General features: G+C 37.4%; 1 protein-coding gene across 1 annotated transcript in view; it reads right to left on the bottom strand.

The window, feature by feature from the left end:
- The window catches only part of ARHGAP15 (Rho GTPase activating protein 15), a 333,370-nt gene that overhangs the window by 119,107 nt on the left and 193,737 nt on the right, over positions 1-20,526 (bottom strand). Inside the window, exon 10 of the mRNA XM_074145377.1 lies at positions 11,583-11,681. Within this exon, the coding sequence (XP_074001478.1) occupies positions 11,583-11,681 (99 nt within the window). The remainder of the gene's footprint in view (positions 1-11,582; positions 11,682-20,526) is intronic.

The following is a 20,526-nucleotide window of genomic DNA, read 5'->3' on the forward strand; positions in this document are numbered from 1 at the left end:
ATCATGCCTAGCTGTTTTTACATGTTTTTTCCCCATCTTAGCTGTGGGACTCTGCAGTTATATATATTCTTTTTCCTGTAATTCCCACTACACTTAATGAACCCAAACAGATTCAGGTAACTTAAAAGCCTTTTCTTTCTGCTTCCATTTAATTTGGGCAAAATTAGAACCATCACCAAAGCCACAGTTAGCAAAAAATGTAGTCAAGATATCTACAGAAAACATAAAAATCCTGAACTGGGTTAGAAAGAGTGATAAGTACCAAAACTTAATAGACTAGTGCATACTTCCTTGCTTTGACAGAAGCAACTCCATAGTTTTCATTTTATGGTTTTGACGTGCATACTATGGTATACTACATTAAAATAGCACAAAACTTGTTTATAAATTGCTCAGGAATTCCTGAAAGGAGGTTGTTTAAGTATAGTCTGAAATGGAACAAATTGCTTTCTACTTTGAAATATGCAAAAAAAAAAAAAAAAAAAATCACAACGAAATACAAGTAATATAACTGAAACGTAACTGAGACATACAGGAGAAGAAACGAGTTACTGGCAATAAAATGCACTGGGTATCTGTTAGCTGAATTTTGGGTGAAATAAATGCATAAATATCAGTATCATTTGATACTTTCATGCAAGACGATTATTTTAAAATTTGAAGCTACAGGAAGAATTTTGATTTGAATCGTTGTCTTTGTATCTTAATGCTGACTGTGACATGGAGTGATGCTAGGAAGGTGGAAATCCAATCTCATCCCTTTTACTAGAGTTCACACAGACCCTCTGGTATCTCTGAAGCCTTGGAAAGGAGAAGTTGGCATACGCTGCTTTCCATATCTAATTTCCTTCTTTGGTGGAAATTCCAGTGATTATTAATGACGTTCACTATAGAGACACCCAAGACAGTTGCAAAGTTTCTAACACAAACTCTTACTGTAAGCTGTGCTCTTTGCGTTTTTGACATATGACATATCAGAATACAACAAATGCAACCGAAATAGAAATAATACAAGAAACTTTTGTGGATGATTTCTAGTGTGCAAATTCAGTTACTTTTCAAACACTGATATATCACGACTGTTTGCAAAGTATCTAAAAAGATTGTGGTTTTGCTCGGAGATGGTAGAAGTGCTCCATCACTGGATCAGTGCTATTTATGACCAGAGAGTAGCCACTGCTGTGGGGATAGCTTTGCAGGTCATAGATCAGGGCACTAAATAAAGCAGCTTGTGAGCTCCTCTGTTTCAGTGGTAAAGTAGGAAAACCTGACTGCCTAAAGAGCACCCTTCCAGCATCTTCCACCTTCTTTTTTTGGGTTCAAGTTAGGCTCATAGTTTAGCCGGCCTGGAGAATTTGAATGATTTTGTTTTCAGTGGTCAGAGTAGATGCTCAGCTTGCTCAAAGTTAAGTTTATAGGCTAAGTGAAAGCAGTTTTCATTAGAAGAGGAAGTATCTTATCTTTCTGCTAAGGTTTATTAAAAATATGTAACACCTGATAATTTAACACTGAATGAGTGGCTGCTAAATTTCCCCCTCTCTCTGCCTCTCTCTCACACACACACACACATCTACACAAAAACACAGGAATGCCTCTCGACTGCCAAACTATGTGCCAAGATTTTGTTCACTTTAATCTCAATCATATGAGCTAGAGAACCATGAAACAAAGTTTCTACCAAGTATGCTGACAGATTTTTAGTTCTAGTGGCTCCACAGGGCATCACTACAAGTACACTAAGAAACTTTTCTTATTAAAGATTTCTGGGCTGATCCGTTTTCCATTTAAGTCAACATGAGCAGTATCACCATAAAGAACTCAACACTAGCTAACTGATACCATACACTCATCAAAATTATTTCATTTCTAAGCAAACAAAAAGTTGTGGTACCTCCAACACCATTATGTGGTTACTGCTGGCACAGGAAAGCCATTTGGTGGCAGCTACTTTGGTGTGTTATGTCATGTAACCCCATGTCAGTTCAGGACTGACAAATCTAAACATATGGTTCGAAATATTGGGGGGAATTTTTACTGGGAAGATAAGTTAGAAGCATGGAATAGCTCCTGTCTTTTGAGGACTTCCTGATTTTCTGAATGAAGACATATCTGAGAAACACCACCACCCTACCCTTGATTTGATGGGCTCCTCAGTGATTTTAAGAGCCTCAGGATTACCTGTAAATGGCCCATAATCTGGGCAATTGAACAACTTGTTCTTTGTTTTTAAATCCTGAGAGAAAATCTGGGTATTTACATTTCTGATGCAAAGGCATAAAGCTTAAGGCCCTGATCCAACAAAACACTGAAGCATTTCCTTAACTGTAAGGAACAATCATTGACTGAAAAACAGATCTAGAAGTCCCCACTTGTGTTGGTGGACAGAGGTTGGTATCAGTATAGACTGAAAAAACTTATATCCATTAAAAAGTAGAATAAACACAAGAAAGCAGTTTCTAATAGCAGTGTCTGTTTTCCAGGGATTTCAGTTCTTTGAAAAACATCATCTCTGACACACACACACAAAAAAAAGGTGCATGAAGGGATCATGAAGAGAGAGCAGGATCAGGCTGGCCGGAGCTACGAGGATCCAAACGATACGGTTCTGTTGTGTTATGAAACAAAACCAGCCAACATTTTGCTCTCATTTACATATATGCCATTCCTCCCAAACCAGGGAGCATTGTTCGTCTGTGCGAAGCCAAAAAGAAGTTGGTTTGCTGTATAATTACATCCATGATCTGTGAGGATCCTGATTATAATAAAACAATCTGCTAAGCGAATATACAACTGGAGATCTTTAAAAGACTTGTTAATTCCTTGGGGGTTTATCATGCAGTAGCTAATTTAGGGACAAGTCAGTTACTAGATTGCTAACGGTATCAGTTTCATAAATTCAGGGGAGTAAAATGAGCTGAAAAATCTTCTCTTAAAGAAGTGAAACCTTAACATAAAGCCTCCTTTTTACGCTGCCCTCTTGCTTCGCCTTCTGCCTTGCTCCTGAAGCTTTCTGTTGGTGCAATTTCTCTCACTTAGGTATCAATCCCATTAGACTGCTATATTATATGGTTAAAACACTGATGTAACACAAGCTGCTACAGCAAATAATTGAAGTAATAAAATACAACTGCAGTTATTTGCTCACTTGAATTGCAGGCAGAAAAAAAAGGAGACAGGGTTTTTTTAAGCTGACCCCATAGTGTTGCATACAGACAGCAAAACTTTTTTTAATGTGTTTTCTTTTATTGCTGTAAAACTTTTTTGAAAAAAATATACTGTAGTTGTAGTAATTTATTTTTTTTTTCCACAGGAAAAGCAATTAGTCTACATTGTGGAATTATGCCTTCATAATTTTATTTAAAAAACGTAACTTCATTTTTAAGCAACTGGGATGTTGAAAGAATCTGAAACTACAACTACCTCTTTTTTTTCCCCTGAAGGAACTTAATGGACTTAACTTTTTTGTGTGTGCATGTGTGTGTGAACATCCCCTCTAGGCCAAGATTCATTTTGTCAAGTGTTCGCCCAAAGTGTTCTATTAATGGCTGAACTGTAAAGTCTGACTAAATGGGGTTTGCAGTGGAAATACTGCCAGCTCCTTGTCTGTGATGGCATGTGTACTGTACTAGGGCATAGTGCCTCCCATCCTCGGTTTATTCAGGAGGAAAAGAGAGGATTTCTGTGTCTATCTTTTGCATAGCTAGAAGGTGGATACCCTCATGCGTGAGCTTCCCTGAATCTGACTCTGGCCAGGGGGTATGTCAGGACCTTCATTTTCTCATTGGCACACAGCAAGCACCAGAGACAGTCAGTTGGCTTTGAATTTCTCCGGACTTTTTGTTTCAGCGTGTACAAATGTCAGCTGCTTGATTTACAAAGTATATTAACATTATTTCAATACCTAGAAAATTGTTGTTTGATTCTTTTTTATTTCATAGGTTAAGTGGTTTATTTTATTTATTAAGCCTATTGAAAAAGATTTTATGGAAAATTCTGAAGACAAAATGCCCTGTTTCCTTCTACATGTTCACTAATAGATATATTATACAATGCTAGAAAAAGGCAAAAGGCCAAACTCATCTCTGGTGTAATTCCAGTAAAAGCAATAAAATTACACAAGGCATGAATTTGGCCCAGGCATTGTAAATGTTACTCTGGTGCACACTGAGTGTCTGCTTGTTGTTACTGGCAAGGCTTAAAATACAAATCCCCCTTTTTTCATAGAAATGGATGCATTTCTCTGGAACAGATTAATCAATGAACCAGGTATCAGGTAACTATCACAAAGACGGCAATCGGTTCAAATGCCTGCCTTTTTTAATGGCTTTTTCTTCTTCTAACTAGCTTACAGTCTCTGCTTTCAAATGTTTTAAATATATATTTATTTTCTTTTGTGCATTGTCATTGCAAGATTTTTGTTGTTTTTTTTTTTTTTTTCATTCTGCTGTTGTCTCCTTTTCTCTAATTTGTCTTGTATGCCCTTCCGTGATGTTTCCTGTTGACACTTCTTGATATTTTTTTCTAACTCAGAATGTGGCTTTCTAGCAGACACAGAGGCCCCAGAGTGAATACCCTTCAGAGCCAACTCTGACTTGGACCTTGCACAACGCTATTAACTGGCTCCTGCTCTAAGAAAGGTGGCTATAGTGGGATTGCCTGAGCCTGAAGACAGAAATGGTTGAGGAAAGCTTGCCAATATCTCTGCACTAAATTCAACCGCTCTTAATTTCTACTCAAAAGAATAACAATAATAATTATATAAAAAAAAAAAAAAAGGCAAAACACTTTAAATCACCAACTTACAAGGGCTTTTCTCAGAACTTTGTTGCTTTGTATTGCATTCATCTGTATGTTTAATTTTATGCTTGGTGGCCACTTTAAAGTAAACATAGTTCAATGCCCTCAGAAACAGTTTTCTTCAGCCCACTAGAATTCCCTGGAAAAAGGCTTTATCTGCTGAACTGCTGGATATTTGTGTGTGTGTATAATTTTTTTTCCTATCAGTTTGTTTTGCTTCCTTTTTTTTTTTTTCCCCTCTAAATTCAGTGCATATAAAAGTTGGGAGCAGAAGCCTCCTTGGAACAAGATAGAATCATAAAAGGACTTCAGGAATCTCATCACAAGCTAAACAGTACAAATTGCACATTCTTCATGGAAGTATTAGCTTTTAGTGCGTGCCTGGATCCAAGCATAATAGATTATCCCAAAGTGGGAAAGAATGAACAGTACAAAATTAGCAGAACTGGGAGCTCAGATCATTTGCTGGAGCAATATGATCTCCGTCCTTTCAGGGTACTGAATTCTAAAGCCACTGGAAACAGCATGTAAAATTATATCAGGGTAAGCAAGGAAGCATGTGTAGGCCTGGGAGAAGGAAAAAAAAATGTTTGGAAAATACCTTTCCAGAGGAGAATAAGTACTGAAAATCAGTGAATGAACTTGTAGGAAACAAACTGCTATTCATGAACAGTTTCTTGCTCGGAGGATAGAAATATGCTAAAAGATATGATAGAGAGAAAACACAAATAAAATACATTTCAGTGGTTATTCAGGGGCCAACTGCTGTTTGGGAATAATCCTGCACTCAGACAGAAATATAAAACTGCACAGGATAGGTCAGTCTCCTGAGGTTTCCCTTCTTCTCAAGGAAAACTTGCCAGAACAAATCCTTTATGCCACCGGCTGATGGGTTTGGTCTAATCGTGCTGGGAAGTAGCCCAGGAACACTGTACATTTGGTGGAAGCTCAAAGATGGTGGTGAACATACTCTGGCAAAACTACCCTGTATTTTCCCACTGCCTTCCTCAGGTCCTCAGGAATGAGACTAAAGTATTTTTGAGAACCAAATACATAGAAGATAGTGCTTAAGCTAAATACACCCTGGAGAAGCAAGTCGCTGAACACAAATCTAATAATATGGAGTATTAAAATATATATAGGGATATAAGCTGCCAGAGGTTGTTTATAGTGGCTATTAATGCATACCTTGGCTGCACAGGCTTCATGTCTTCCGCCATCCTCACTGTGCTCCTATAATCCACTAATTACACAGTACCAAAATTAGTGATCCCAGCATGGGAGACATCAGCTTTAGGAGGTGTTTGGGAATTCTTTTTTTTTCTTCAATTCTTCTGAGGTGTTTTCTTCCATTAGAAAATAAGATAGCACTAAACTGTTTTAAAAACTCATTTTTTTCCTAGCTACATAAATATACTCACAATACTTTATATTTTTAAAACTCATTTCCTCTTTGCTTAACTCCTTAAGATAAGTGAACTCTTCTCTATGTAAACTTCCTACCAGAATACTGACTACCTTTTAAGAGGTATATGATTTAGAAGGTAATGAAATATCACTTTCTTTTTTTCTTTTTTTTTTTTATAAATAGGTTTTAAAGTGCTTTTAGCTGCACTTTAGCTTTTAGATTAAGAGATAAAACTGATGAAAGGGACACAACCTTCTGTCACAGGGCAGCATGGCATTTGGGAGGTGAGGTAGTTTAAAATACCGTTTTTATCTTCATTTCTCTTCATTGAGATGACTGTATTGCTTTACTACATCCCATAAGGTACTTTATCTTTGCTCATAAAGGCATTTTCTTCCTTAAACACTGAATGTTCTGCAGTATGAAACTTTGTGTGTGTGCGTTTCTGCAATGATATTCTGCACAATCAAATCACAGCTAATTAAAGCCAAACTAAGTCTTACTTTTCAGTGTTTTGGGGTGTCAAACTTCAGCCACCTTTGAAAAATCTGATTTTCAGAGAGCGAGCACATAAAACTTCTTTCAAAACCAAGCCTTTAAGTGTCTGATGGCGACTTCTGAAGTCCTACCCCAGCAGATCAGCCCCCAAAACCAAAAACCCTACGCTCCGGGCTTTTTTGTTACTGCTCTTATTTAACATGGTTTGTCCACTGGGGCTCAGAGCAAGGAAACCCAGTAAATAATACATTGAACAAACAGAGAAGATAACAAAAGGAAATAGTTAAGGTACTATAATAATTTTAGCCATTCTTTTTTCAGGTCACTATAATCTGCCCAAAGATAACTAATTGTTCAAAGTAAACATTCCACTCCGACCACAAAAGGAATCCATTACACAAACATATAATTCACAGTCATTTTTAGTGGGTTGTAAACAGTTTGGAATGAGCATAAAATGGGACAAAAATCAAAGTGAGCATTTAGAAATGAAAAAGTGTTTGCTACAAAAGGTCAGTCCCTTTACTTGGCAAACTATGTAGAAAAGCCTGGGAAAATGTTGAACACACAAGCAGTAAGGGAATTTTAAAGCCAACAACCTCCCTGTTTCTTTAAACAGACATCGGAACCTATAACTGGATCCTGTCAAACAAACGACAGCAAAAAAACATAACAGCTGCTAAGAAGTAAAGTTGAAAGATAAAGTTTTCTAAGCTAAGAACCTTCTCAGAAGTGGACTAAAGGTCTTTCTTAAATCTTTAAGCAAGGTTATGGATCCCAGGGTGGCTTTTAGGCATGGAATCAAATATGTAATTTTGTGTATCATTCCTGTCAGAGCATCCTGTGCTCCAAGAAAAGCAACAGAAAACAATGTCTGCAATGTCCAGTTTAGAATGGAAACGGTACCTGTAATCATCAACTTTGCTGCCTGCAGTGTCATTTTTCAAGTCATTTACACTGATTTGAGAACACTAGCTTGGATTTGGGAATGGAGAGAGAAAATGAAGGACGTTTCCAAAGAGAGATGAAAGTTAAATTATATTTCCCTGGAGCATTAGTACTGTATTCCTTTACAAAACCTAAACTACACTGGATACCCTCGATAGGTTTAGGATACTGACTGCTTGGGGTGTTCATTTACTCTGTCATTAGACACACAGACAAATGATCATCCCTGGAAAAGAGTTTAGTATCAAGACTGTTTTCACACGATAAAACATTACTTTGAGAAGTATTGGATGGCATTTTGTTTAGGTACCGTGCAGACCGATATTTTTATTTTTTTTAATGCATTCTACTCGTGCCTTTCACATATTTGAAAAAAAAAATGCAAAAAAAAAAAAAAAAAAACCCCCGCCAGCACTTTTAAAGGGTCGTGGATAACAAAATAAATAGGCGACTCGAGAAATGACTTGAAATAATATCTGGCCTAGAAACACCAAAAAATCTTGCAATGGGACCCACCCTTGGCAGGAGCGCAGAGCGTGAGAGTTATAGTACACTGGGAGGATTGTCCCAGGCTTTCCTTGCTGCACCGCTCAGCCCAGGGCTGGGGCTACCTATCGGACACTTAAAACATGGAATACAGATTGAAAAAAGCAGCTCATCAGATAGCCCCAGAAAACCTTGAGGTACATCCAAGGAAGGTGTTGATGGCAAAGTAAAAGACTACACAGAAAAACCCAAGTAATACATGGTTCCACGAAAAGCTTTCCCTCTGAGTCCCTGAAAAAGTAGAAAGTGAAGAAATGCTAGAAATCTTTGAGTAGCCACTGTATTTCTTCAATGTGGTCATTGCATGGTACAGAATAATTCTCTTAGCCTCACCAGCTCATATACCTGGGAGGAGTTTTATATTTAGGATATTGCATTAGATAGCAAGGGTGCAACACTAATTGCCTAGATTCTATTGACTTCAGTTGCACAGGTCTGTATCGCTAAATACTCGGAACAAGAAGTTAATCAAAAATTATGAATGAGTAAATAATGCAGGAAGAATGAAGAAAAAAACTGACTTTGTATTTTTTATTTAAAAAAAAGAGAATGTGACAATTGCCTTGCAAGTTTACAAGAACTGGCACATTTTTATTGACTCTCTTTATTAAACGCCACTACTATCTCTGCAAGATGGTTGAGTAAATGGAGAAAGACCTCCTGCCTCCCGGTCCTATTTCAGTAACTACAAATAGCGAAAGAGGCTGAAAAAATGGAATTCACTCTTGAACAAGTGAATCCTTGTCGGATAGAGAAATATGCATTATGGTGTGAGAATTTTTAGACTAAACCTTATAAAGCACCTCTGTCCTGCAATGGTGAATAAGTGAACAGTAGCCTCGGGGATAAATGACCAAAATATGATCTAAGTTGGAGCAAATAATTTCAGAATAATTCCTTTGATTTCAGTGCAGATATTAATTTAAAAATAGTGTAACTGAACAGGAAATCTTGCCAACAGTTAATGACTCTCTCTACATTTTTAATCTGTGGGAGAGTATTGCTACAGATGACTATTGTATGTAACCTCATCTACACAGGAAGATGTACTAATTAATATGGTTTATTTAGATCACTGCTAGACTTTCTATGCACAGTGAAAATGTTTTAAAAAAAATTTAAAAAATCAAATAGAAAATCAATAGGTAAATAATAATTAAACCCATGGGCTGATAAATAAGAACACAAACGATCAGCAAAGTATGAATGTTTTGTAAGTAACATTTAGGATTAGTCTCCTAAGGTCTTTTTGTCTAATAATCCTTTATCTTATATGAAGCACGCAAGTAACATTTTTGGTACAGTTACAGTATGTAGATGATATATTTTCTAAATAGGAAAAAAAGCTTTTCTACAACAGCCAATATGCCAGCTGTACGGAGTATCTAGGCCATCTTACTAAGACTATGAAAGTAAACATACAGTTTTCATTAAATGTGCCTTTCCCATAATTGGTACATAAGTATTTCCCATGACTCTGCAGTTGAGTATCTTGGCTGGAGGCATATCTGGCCATTAAGAGGAGGGCTTCAGATCTGTTGAGTCTCAGCCATGCCGGGAGACTTGGCACCTCCACATACTGCTTCCTAATACCAACCCCGGTATAAAATGTCATCAGAAGCTTGCATAAACATTGGACTTAGCTTCACATAAATTACTGCTGTCCTGAGATAGTTTATGCCAGAACTTAGTAAAAACAACACTTTGAGTAAATAGAATGTGAGTAAATGCAAGCATCTTAATCCAAGAAAATAATAATAGAAAAAACTGTATATCAAATATAAACTCATAAATACAGTGATAAAATGAAATTTTTGTCTCATGCCATATGATTAGCTTTTATTTACATACTAAGCTGACTAAAAGCGGTAGACTTCTCTGAGTCACAGCAAGTTTGAAGAAAACACAAGAACAATAATGCAATACTCCAAAGGATGAGCTCCTCTGAAGAAACAGTGATATTTTCATTTTCTTCCGTGAACATTTCTCTGATAATCACACAGACAATAAACATCTAATTAGGTTTCTTGGATTTTTCTATTACAGTTCAGCAGTGCAGAGACCTCTGGCCTCATTTCTCCTGGAGGACTGGTCAGATAGCACAAAACATCTATGAAATATCTAGTGCATCTTTTGGAGAACCTGTGCTAAGATCATAACCGAACAGTCAATTAGACACGTTCTGCATGGCGTGGCACTTTTATAATCTAATCTCTGCCTTTCCTTTTCAGGTTCTGAATTTCTCCTCACAATTCCTCCTCTATTAATAGTCACTTCACACATTTCTCCCCTTTCTTTGTCTCTTTTTTTTATCCAGCCTCCAGCCTTCCTCCAAAAAACCAATGCTACTATCTCCCCCTACCGAACGATCTCCAGTTTGTTACTCTCTGACTTCCTGCCAACCATTCTGGGAATAATAATATCCCAGCGCTCTCTTTGCTATATAATTAAAGCATGAATTTCCCAGAGTTTGAAACTCTGGGGTAGTTTTATTGCACCTTTCACTATAAAACCAGGTAACAAAGATGGAATTAAAATAGCTTTTTCCTTTGTGGTTAACGGTCTAGTATCTTTTTATTTTTCATTGGTTCTCTTGTTCTGAGACTCCAGTATATGGCAGTGACAATGGGTTCACCCAGCCTTATTCTGAAAATAAATTTTCTATCTTTTGCAAGATATATGTTTCCCCAGATCCCTGGAACAAGTTGTAAACTTGTAACAGATGGTGATGAAGCCTCACATTTTTATACAATACATTTTAAGATTCTGCATCTACCGCATGTACCTTCCAAAGAAAATGACCTTCAATGAGAGAAGATACACTCTGAAGAAAGGAAGGCAGGCAATCGAGTTAAACACATCTTTTTATACCATAAAAATTGTTCTTATTAAATGAATCAAAACTTTTAATGAGGATGAATACTCATTCCAATATTCTTACGATATTATGGCTTTTAAAAATAACTCTAAAAAACTAGACACCTGCAAGTATTAAAAAAAAATACGGTCACACCAGAATAACATTTATTTTGGTTGAATATAGTTCAGGACTTAGGAAAAAGTATTGGCATTGCACTCACTAGAGACTTCAGAATGAAAGTTACTGACATTTTATTGATGTCTAGCATTTGCTTACCCAGAGAAAGACTAAACCAACATGTCAAACAAAATATAAGGAATAATCAGCATGAATGGGTTCTATTAGTGTCTTATCATATAAATAAAATGAAGATACAGAATGTGGTATAGTTCAGTTCATAACTGTATTATAAATTGAACTGTCTGCCTACCCTGGCAATTTGAGCAGAGTTACAAGGTTAAAGTTTTGATTAGCAATAGATTAAAAAAAAAAGTAAAAAAAAGTGTTTAATATTAAGGTACTCACCTCTTCTTTCAACAGCTTTTATACAGAGTCTTACAAACTGGGGAACCGTAGATTTCTCATGCTCACAAACAACATGCAAATGAGAGCCAAAAATTTGATCTACATTTGGAAAAAAAGAGGAAAATACATTAAGGCATATTAGTAGTAGTGGTATTTTTCTTTCTTCTGAGCTTGCATGTTAATTAAAAACTCAGCTATTGAACATGGACAGACAAAGTTGGAAACGAAGCTTTTCTGAGCCTTAGTGGTGGTTAACTTCTGCCACAGAACCAAACCTCTCAATACCTGCTGCCTGTAGCACCCAGATACTTCCCCCAGGCTCAAGTTTCAGTTGCCATTTAGACCTTGACCTTTCTAAGGCTTGGAGGTCTCTGGAGTTTGCTTGCATCTGCCATAAGAAAGTGTAGGCTATTCTAGAGATACAGCTCCATATCTTGTTGAATCCAAAATCCTGCATGATATTAAGTGATGGTCCAACCTTGAAACTTATATTACCAGGTAGCCTGTCTCTTCCATTCATATGGAATTTCATAGAGTACCATAGGGATAAAAAGGCTTCATTACTTTGCATCATTAGGACTTAGTACAAGGTCATCTCATCTTTACAAGAAGGGGTTTTTGTCACCAAATTACCTGTTAAAAAAATAGGATGTACTAGACCTCTGTTGATGAGGATCTTAGACCAAGTTTAACTTGTGATTTGTCTTGTTTCTCTGATGAATAATCATTTAAGTAGATGATGCTACCTTTAAGTTTTTTTGATTTTAAAGTTTTGAGTAACTTTGAATGTTGATCTTAAACATATTTGTATAAGCAGATTAAACTCCTCAGATTACTAATTAGCTTCCTCCACCTCATTTCCACTCTATATGTTTGAGAAATTATGAAAAGAGCAATCAGTAATGGGGATGTTGTCAGCTAGAATCAAAATGAATCAAATAGATGAGAGAAACTACTCAATAGGAGCCAGTTAAATGCTGAAACAATAGGAGTGTACTACCATCATTTATCTGAAGAGACAGTCTCCATAGAGCATTTCAACAGAGTACTACATTTTGGAAATTGGCATAGAGGCTTTGAAAATCTTTTGTGTAGATAGCTGAAAGGTGCTAGCACAAGCCTGGTCTCTGCACAGCAAACTCAACAAGCACGCTCACTTCCAGAACAGCAGGAGCTTCTGCTGTCCTCTACAGCTCCCACGGCACTGGATATTTCCTCCATAGTCAGTCCCATCAGAGAACAGAATCATAGAACAGTTTGGGTTGGAAGGGACCTTTAAAGGCCATCTAGTCCAACCCCCCTGCCATGAGCAGGGACATCTTCAACTAGATCAGGTTGCTCAGAGTCCCGTCTAACCTGACCTAGAACATTTCCGGGGACGGGGCATGTCCCACCTCTCTGGGCAACCTGGGCCAGTGTTTCACTACCCTCATTGTAAAAAATTTCTTCCTTATATCTAATCTAAATCTATCTCCTTTTAGTTTAAAACCATTACCCCTTGTCCTACCACAACAGGTGCTGCTAAAAAGACTGTCCCCATCTTTTCTGTAAGCCCCCTTCAGGTACTGGAAAGCTGCTATAAGGTCTCACCAGAGCCTTCTCTTCTCCAGGCTGAACAACCCCAACTCTCTTAGTCTGTCTTCTTAGGAGAGGTGCTCCAGCCCTCTGAGCATCTTCATGGCCTTCCTCTGGACTCGACTCAACAGGTCCATGTCTTTCCTGTGCTGAGGGCCCCAGAGCTGGAGGCAGAACTCTAAGCGGGGGTCTCACCAGGGTGGAGCAGAGGGACAGAATCACCTCCCTTGACCTGCTGGCCACGCTGCTGGGGATGCTGCCCAGTTATCTTACACCATAAGCAGTTTGAGTGCTTCTTCCTCCCAGCAGCGCATCTTTTTCTCACTAACAGGCAAACCTCACTTGTTTATTTTCTACTTTACAAGGAGCTTCAATCGCCTATCTCTAATCACTACTATTTCTTACTAAGCTTAGATTTCAAGAGCAAGTCGTTTGCCTTTTCTTTCCTAATAGCCCAGAGTAGGGAACAATCAGGGCAACACAATGGGGTGCATAGGATAGTTTGGACTTCTTGATATGTAATTGGGAAAGTTAATTCCAGCACCTCTGGATCACATGCATCCCAATGCATGTGATCTGCATTCTGGTAGAGTACATCAAAGCCTGAATTTAAGTTAGTTGGAGTTTCGGCTGCAGAAGGGATGGAGTTCTGGGTTCACAGAACTACACTGAAGAAGGTTGTGTGCATGTGTGGCGTTAAGCATTAGCGAACAGTCTGTTACATGTTTTGGGGTTATGTTTCTGACAAAGCACAGTCTGGTTACATTTTCTTCATAAAACATTTATAGCTGCCTTCAGTGGTAATTATATATACAGAGATTTATGATTAAAATGTACTAGCACTTCCTCTTTTGACATCTTAATTGTTTTTTAAAATTTTAGCAAAGACCTGTCAAATCCTTTGCATAATATGGAACGGTCTCCAATGTAAATTATGTTAAAAAGAAGTAAAAATGTATCTTATTTGGTGGACAAAGACACTTGTAAACAATTTCAGAAGCAAAACAGGCAAAGAACTGCAGTGTGCTTAGATGGTAATACGTGAAGAACTGAAACAAAATTAAAGCATGGGTATTAGAGCAGCTTCTCTTCTCTATTATAACAACTTTATAACCAACTTCCAGGATTATTTTGCAGTTACTCTTTCAAACCCCAGTATGAATGCAGAATATGTGGCATTCCTGGGAGGAAATTAAGAAATTGCAGTTCTTACCTAATCCATTACTTCTCTTTTCTGGGTGCAGATTCTTTACCTTCAGCAAAATGTTTAACCTCATTTTATATACCTTTCAGTATATGGATATAGTCACATTCTGTATCCTGTAGTTAAGCTTTAAAATGCCTTTTCTTTAGAAAATAGGCACTCAGGGTTTTTGTCTTGAATGGAAGGGGCAGCAAATCAGCATTAATAGTTGCTGGGCACCAAAAGAAACTACAGTAAAACAACATCACAGAACAGCTTTGGATTTTTTTCCCCCTTCTAGAAATTCATGAGCATTTATAAGTACATGATCTCATGAGTCATCCAAATACTCTGAATTCTGGGTACGCCTGAACCGCAAAGTCCGTGACTCTCTCTAGTCAATTGATTTTTTGCTGGATCTGTTTCTGTACATAAACATGGGAATGGCAGTAGTTACAACTGCCATATTTACACTCTTAGAGGTCACAGGGATAGTTGAGGAAAACTCAGTTAAGCTTTGTTTGTGCAGGATTTTGAAAACAAGGAATTACAGGAATGGCAAATTACTAACTTTTGTGAACTAGCTTTATGTGTAACTAAGATTAAAATATTATTCACTTATTCTTTAATACGTATGTATTCATATTTTAAAACTGGTTTGAGGGGAAACTATCCAGAACATTTTTTTTCAAAAAGTAAGAACTGCTCCCAAGAGGATAAAAGAAAAAAGCCTTTATTTGATTTATTTGTGATAAGGCCCTTCAAAACTTCATTTTTTATGACTTGGAGAAAAAAGATGTACACAACACTCCTAACCTCCTGTTATGACAGTTTATGTTTCCTATCCAGCTTATTTAACTCAAATGCCTGGGAAATAGACACAATTACCACCTTATGGAATGCTACTTAACTTTAAATGCTCCCCTCTGAATAGAAATCCACTTTATCTTCTCAGAGTCATTCCAGTTTCTCAGGAATTATTTCCTCTGTAGGCTCCTGAAATGCTCTTGTTTCATCATTTAAAAATTTAAACTAACAATTGTTCAGAAATATCTTTTATTAGAACAAAGGCAATTCCCATACAGTGGATTCTGTTCACAAGAGCTTGTACAAAGGAGCTGCATACTATGCCCATATACAGCTTTAATCATTCACTCTTTCAGCTGTTATCAATTTAAAACCAATGAAACTCCCACACTGAGTCCATTTGAGCAGTCAATTTTAATATCTTGGGGCATCTGTAGTTATTCTGAATTGGCTGCAAAAGCAGAACTAACAAGTTAAGCTCTAACCATAAGTCTACATCAGGCTGGTAAACCATACATCAAACACAGACAGTTAGTCAATACTGTAGTATGAAAAACCAACAAGCATTTTTAAGAAGAGCAATATATTCATAATATGTTTGGTGGTATGGTTTACATTACGCATCCCCGATATCTGCGCATTAAACTTTCTATTTGAGATCGTGGGGTGTGTGACAGCTTTGCACACAGATATAAAACGAGACACCAGAAGAGGAGGGAATGGACATTCACAAATTGTATAATATAAAATGATGATTACAGCTGCAATGAATTGCTCGTTCTGGGCAGCTTCAAGTTTTCCCTGAGCCTGACAGACCTACTTTTTTTTTTTTTTTTTTTTTTTTTTCTTTTCTTTTTTTGAGTAGCTCTTGCAGGCTGCAGCAAAGCCACTAATTTTGAGCTGCAGAAATCTAGTCTATGGGAGACAATACTTCTGGAAAAGAAACAATTAAGACAAAATCACTAAAGCCACATCCTCACTGAGAATGTCATTGTTTAACTGTTTTTGGTGTACATGGATGAGATGTGGCCACACTTGGAAGGATCTTATGCTTCAGTGTTTTTTATTAAAAAAAACAGGGAAGGGCATGGCTAATATTCCCATTTCTCTGGGAGAAGCTCAAATTCTGACACGAGAGGAGAAGGTATAATCGTGTAAAGCCCAAGGTTTTAAAAACGTGATTCAGTGCCTTCCAGGAGCAGAGTTAACTCTGCTACATCTGGATTTGAATTGCTGGACTACCAGAGCTTTGTATTAACATCTAAGTTGTGTGGTTTTTTTGTATCTGTTTGAATGCTGGGAGGGAAAAGGGGGGAAAGGAAGCAAAAAGACAAAGTAAAAGAGGACTGTACAGAGAGAGGGACAGAACAGTAGGCACCACAGCAGCGAGTTTTTTGGAGGTGGAAGGGATGTAGCTGGAAAGGGCCATATTCTGAAAGGTGACGAGTTCTGGCTGCTCCATCTGTAGAGTCAGACATTAAAATGATGCTGAGCCCAGACTGGGCTCCAAATAATGCCGCGACGCTTTTACAATAAGTGGGCCAGGTCCTCAGCTGACTGAAGTCAGCGAGGTTGTCAACGGAACTCCCCTGATTTATGCTAGCTGGGAATCTTGCCAGTCCTTTTAACTTGGAGATTTACTATATATCGTTGATCTGTGGTGGTCATCAATTTAAAAAAAAAAATTACATTTGTGAACAGTTACTATTAAGTGGTATATGAGCTACCAGATTATTTTCCCTTTTTCTGAGAACGTGAAACAAGAGAGTACTGCAGACATTGGTCTCTTTTAAGAAATTATGATGTTTTACTGGGGACAAGAGCTGATTTGAATTTAAAGAGAGCTGGTCTACTGCACTCCTCAAAACAAGTCTCCAAAACTGAGATATTTTAAAATGATCTGAATTATTTCTGACCGTCATGTCAGAGGAAAAAAACAACTTTGCCCAGTGTTTGGCCATCCACAGGGTTTGGGAAAGTTGCTTCCAAATGTCCATGTAGTGGTCAAAGAAAGAAAGAAATATTCTTGTGACCCACTCTCCCTGCAAGTCAAAGGAACAGTTTTCTAACTTTTCCTAAGTTATTATGGACACCAGATCACTTGCTAAATTCCTGTATAACCCAGAAGAATTACCGAACACACCAAAGGTAGGTCTTAATCTACTCTTTTGGACTTCTCATGAACATTGCACTCATTACATTGAACTAATCCAAGGTCCATTGAGACATATGAGACAATAAAGACGTTTTCCCTTGTCTGGAAATAAAATAGTTGGTGATCTCTGTGCTGCTATCTGCACAACCACCAACATATGCTGAGCCCTGCTCTATAGGCTATCAAGCCAAATCCCAGCTAGTTCCTTTCACTAGCAATTGAGTGGCTTTTATTTCCATCTTGCAACAGTTGTAACTATTCCAATTTTTATGCTGTTTTGGTTTTTGCCTTAACTTATGAAATAAATTCAGTGAAGTTACTTTGGTGTCTAGCCTTTGGGGAAAAAAAAAAAAAATCCACCCCAAAAAAACCTAGATTAATTTCTTGCCAGCTGCATGGCTGCATTTTCCTCATTTCCCACAGTGTCATTTATGTTAAGTTGTTACTCATGGTTTTTTACCATTTACTGGAAGTGTATTTTGTGATAGTCTATTACCAACATGAGCACCATAGCTTTAAAATCATAGTTTCAGAGAAGATTTTTTTTTTTTTTGTGGACTAGAAAGGCTCAGAAATCAGGAAGTTAGCAGGCCAATATCAAGTTGAAGGTTGGCAATTCATTTTGGGCAATATTAAATCATGACAAAGCTCAAACACAAAGTTCAAAGGTCAATTATAGACTATAAAGTAGTTTTAAGAGAGAAGATTTATCTATTATTTTTTCTAGCATATTAGTGCAGATTCTGTAAATTCTGAGAATGTTTCAGTCCCGAGGAACTGAGGACCCCTGCCCTAGCATATAAATTTGAACGCAGTTGTTCTCGAAATAACACTGTTAAAATGGCAGACATGGAACATGCCTCTTATTTACTATTTCTAGGTTTGTGTGTGTGTGTGTATATGTGAAGACAAGCGTGCACACAGACACATCCACATTACACAAAAATACTGTATTACACATCATCCCGAAAATGATTCAAAATGCTTCCAGACCAAGGATATCCTGTGTAGGCATGAGTGAGATGGAATGAGGACTAACAATCTTCATTAGGGTTCTCCTTGGGGCATGAAAAGCCCCAGTTCGCAGCCTATCGCAATGAATGGAGCTAATGTGCTCTTCCCATTTTGGCTTCTTTTATGCAGAAGACTAGAAAGCAAATGGGACAGCGATGGGAAAAATAACTTTTAATCATGTAAAGCGTTGGCGTGTCTTCGTTTTCAAATCAACATGCAGCTAACATTTACACGTTGGTCTGCTACATTCCCTTGTCTGATTGTTATCCTCCTACTTCTTCTCGTTCATTAACTACCTGCTTTATTTACCACATGGATACTTGCTATGTTCTACTTAAACCAAGTTTTGTTAAGAGTTAAATGACAATCACATAATTTCTAGATTTTCTGATAACAGTTTTGGCAGAACAAAGTACCCCAGGAGATCAAACTGCTATTTAATTTTGAAGCCTGTATTCCCAAATTTGGTTAATGTGGAGAAATGTGTCGAGTCTTCTGGCCAAGTGTGTACACATCAGTGACTTAACAGAGCACAGAACTGTGTTTAAGTGAACTTACCACCTTAAAATGTATTTACTCATGACTATAATTTACGTGTTAAATTTATTGGAGTTTTGGTTCCAATGTGACATACAATGTAAAAAATCAATATAGATTTGAGAGCTTTATAGTGCCCCTGGCAAATATGAATAGCACTTGATGAAAAGTGAAGGTTTTCACAGCACCTACAGTGCCACTGCATTGGAGTAATTAACACCACACGCTTCACCGATATTTATATCAATTCTTCACTAGCACACAGAACAGCTCTTTGTCAGAAATTCAGTACCGAGATGTCCTGCAAGGCTTTAGACACACTTTTATTACGAGCCCCTATTTTAAGGGATTTACAATTCTGACAGAAGTATTTCCCTATGGGATAAAAGTTAGTATGCATGTTCTCAGAGCTGGAGGAATTTTTTCTTGTAAAAATTGGTTAACATTTTTTTCCCCTAAGAACTGAGCAAATAAATAGTTTTCAGAGGTTTCTGCAACCATTTAAGTCACCTTTAGAAAAATAAGTAGATGCATCTTATAATACCAAATTTGGCAAGCTTTTCATTTTTAATCTGGATGGTTGCATTTTGTGATTTAAAAATATTCTAATGTGAGCCTAAAAATTAACATTTAAAAGTGGTCTCTGTATAAGCAGTGCAACTGCATTTTCATAACATTTTAACAGATTAAGGGATAAACTCTGGTGAAGACAATGAAGGAACCTTATCAAATAAGCATTTCACATAGACTTACTGTAGATTGGAATTAAGCCGTTCTAACGAATCCTGCCTCATTTGCATGGCCAAAACCTAATCCTAATGAAACTTCATGGTAGATAACCAACATGTCTTCTTCATGGTAACATTAGTTTGGTAATAAAACCACGCTAGGTACCAGTTCTGAATTACTGTGTCACAAATCATGAATCTTTGTTACCCATGGAAAAGTATCCCAGGTAGAACCAAGCTATGTTTACGAATCAAGAGCTTAATGTAACTGTAGCGAAGACCAAATGCATCTGGCTTTCCTAGAGAGATGTATTAGAGGATGGATTTGAGTTATGATAATGAATCTGGATTTGTTAGCAGGGATCACATCTGATCCCTATGTAACACCGCAGGAGATTCATCAGCCACACTTTATTAAAACTAAAAAAAAACCATCCTTAAATCCAGAAATTAAAAGACTATGAATTACAACTCTATTACTGTAATAACTGAAACAAACTAATATGATGCATTCAAATCCCACCCTTAACCCACAGAGTACTTCAAAGAAACAAAACCCTCCAACGTATTGAAATCAGACAGTATGAATGTGTAAGGACAGATCCTGAAAGTTTGGTGTGTGAGTGTGCACACCTCACACATATTTATGTGTAAATGACTTTTTTTTTAAGTTTCTATGGCAGTTAGAAGCAGAAGCCCATCACTAAGGCATGTAATGATTCCCGATAACGAAGGCTTCCTTACAGTAAGCAACATTGCTCTGAACATTTCTGCAAGTATCCAAACCATAAGAACTTAATTCATAAAATCTTCTCCTTCTCTCCAGACAGGGCCCCAGCTGGTGTTTAACCCTTGTGGCTGCTGTAGCTTTTGCTGGCTGGGGTCAATCTCTTGGCTTAAGACAGACAAGTTTAATACACACTAGCAACACCCCTTGCCATTTTT

The sequence above is a fragment of the Numenius arquata genome, chromosome 3 (assembly GCF_964106895.1).
Source record: "Numenius arquata chromosome 3, bNumArq3.hap1.1, whole genome shotgun sequence".
In the NCBI taxonomy this organism is placed as follows: Eukaryota; Metazoa; Chordata; class Aves; order Charadriiformes; family Scolopacidae; genus Numenius; species Numenius arquata.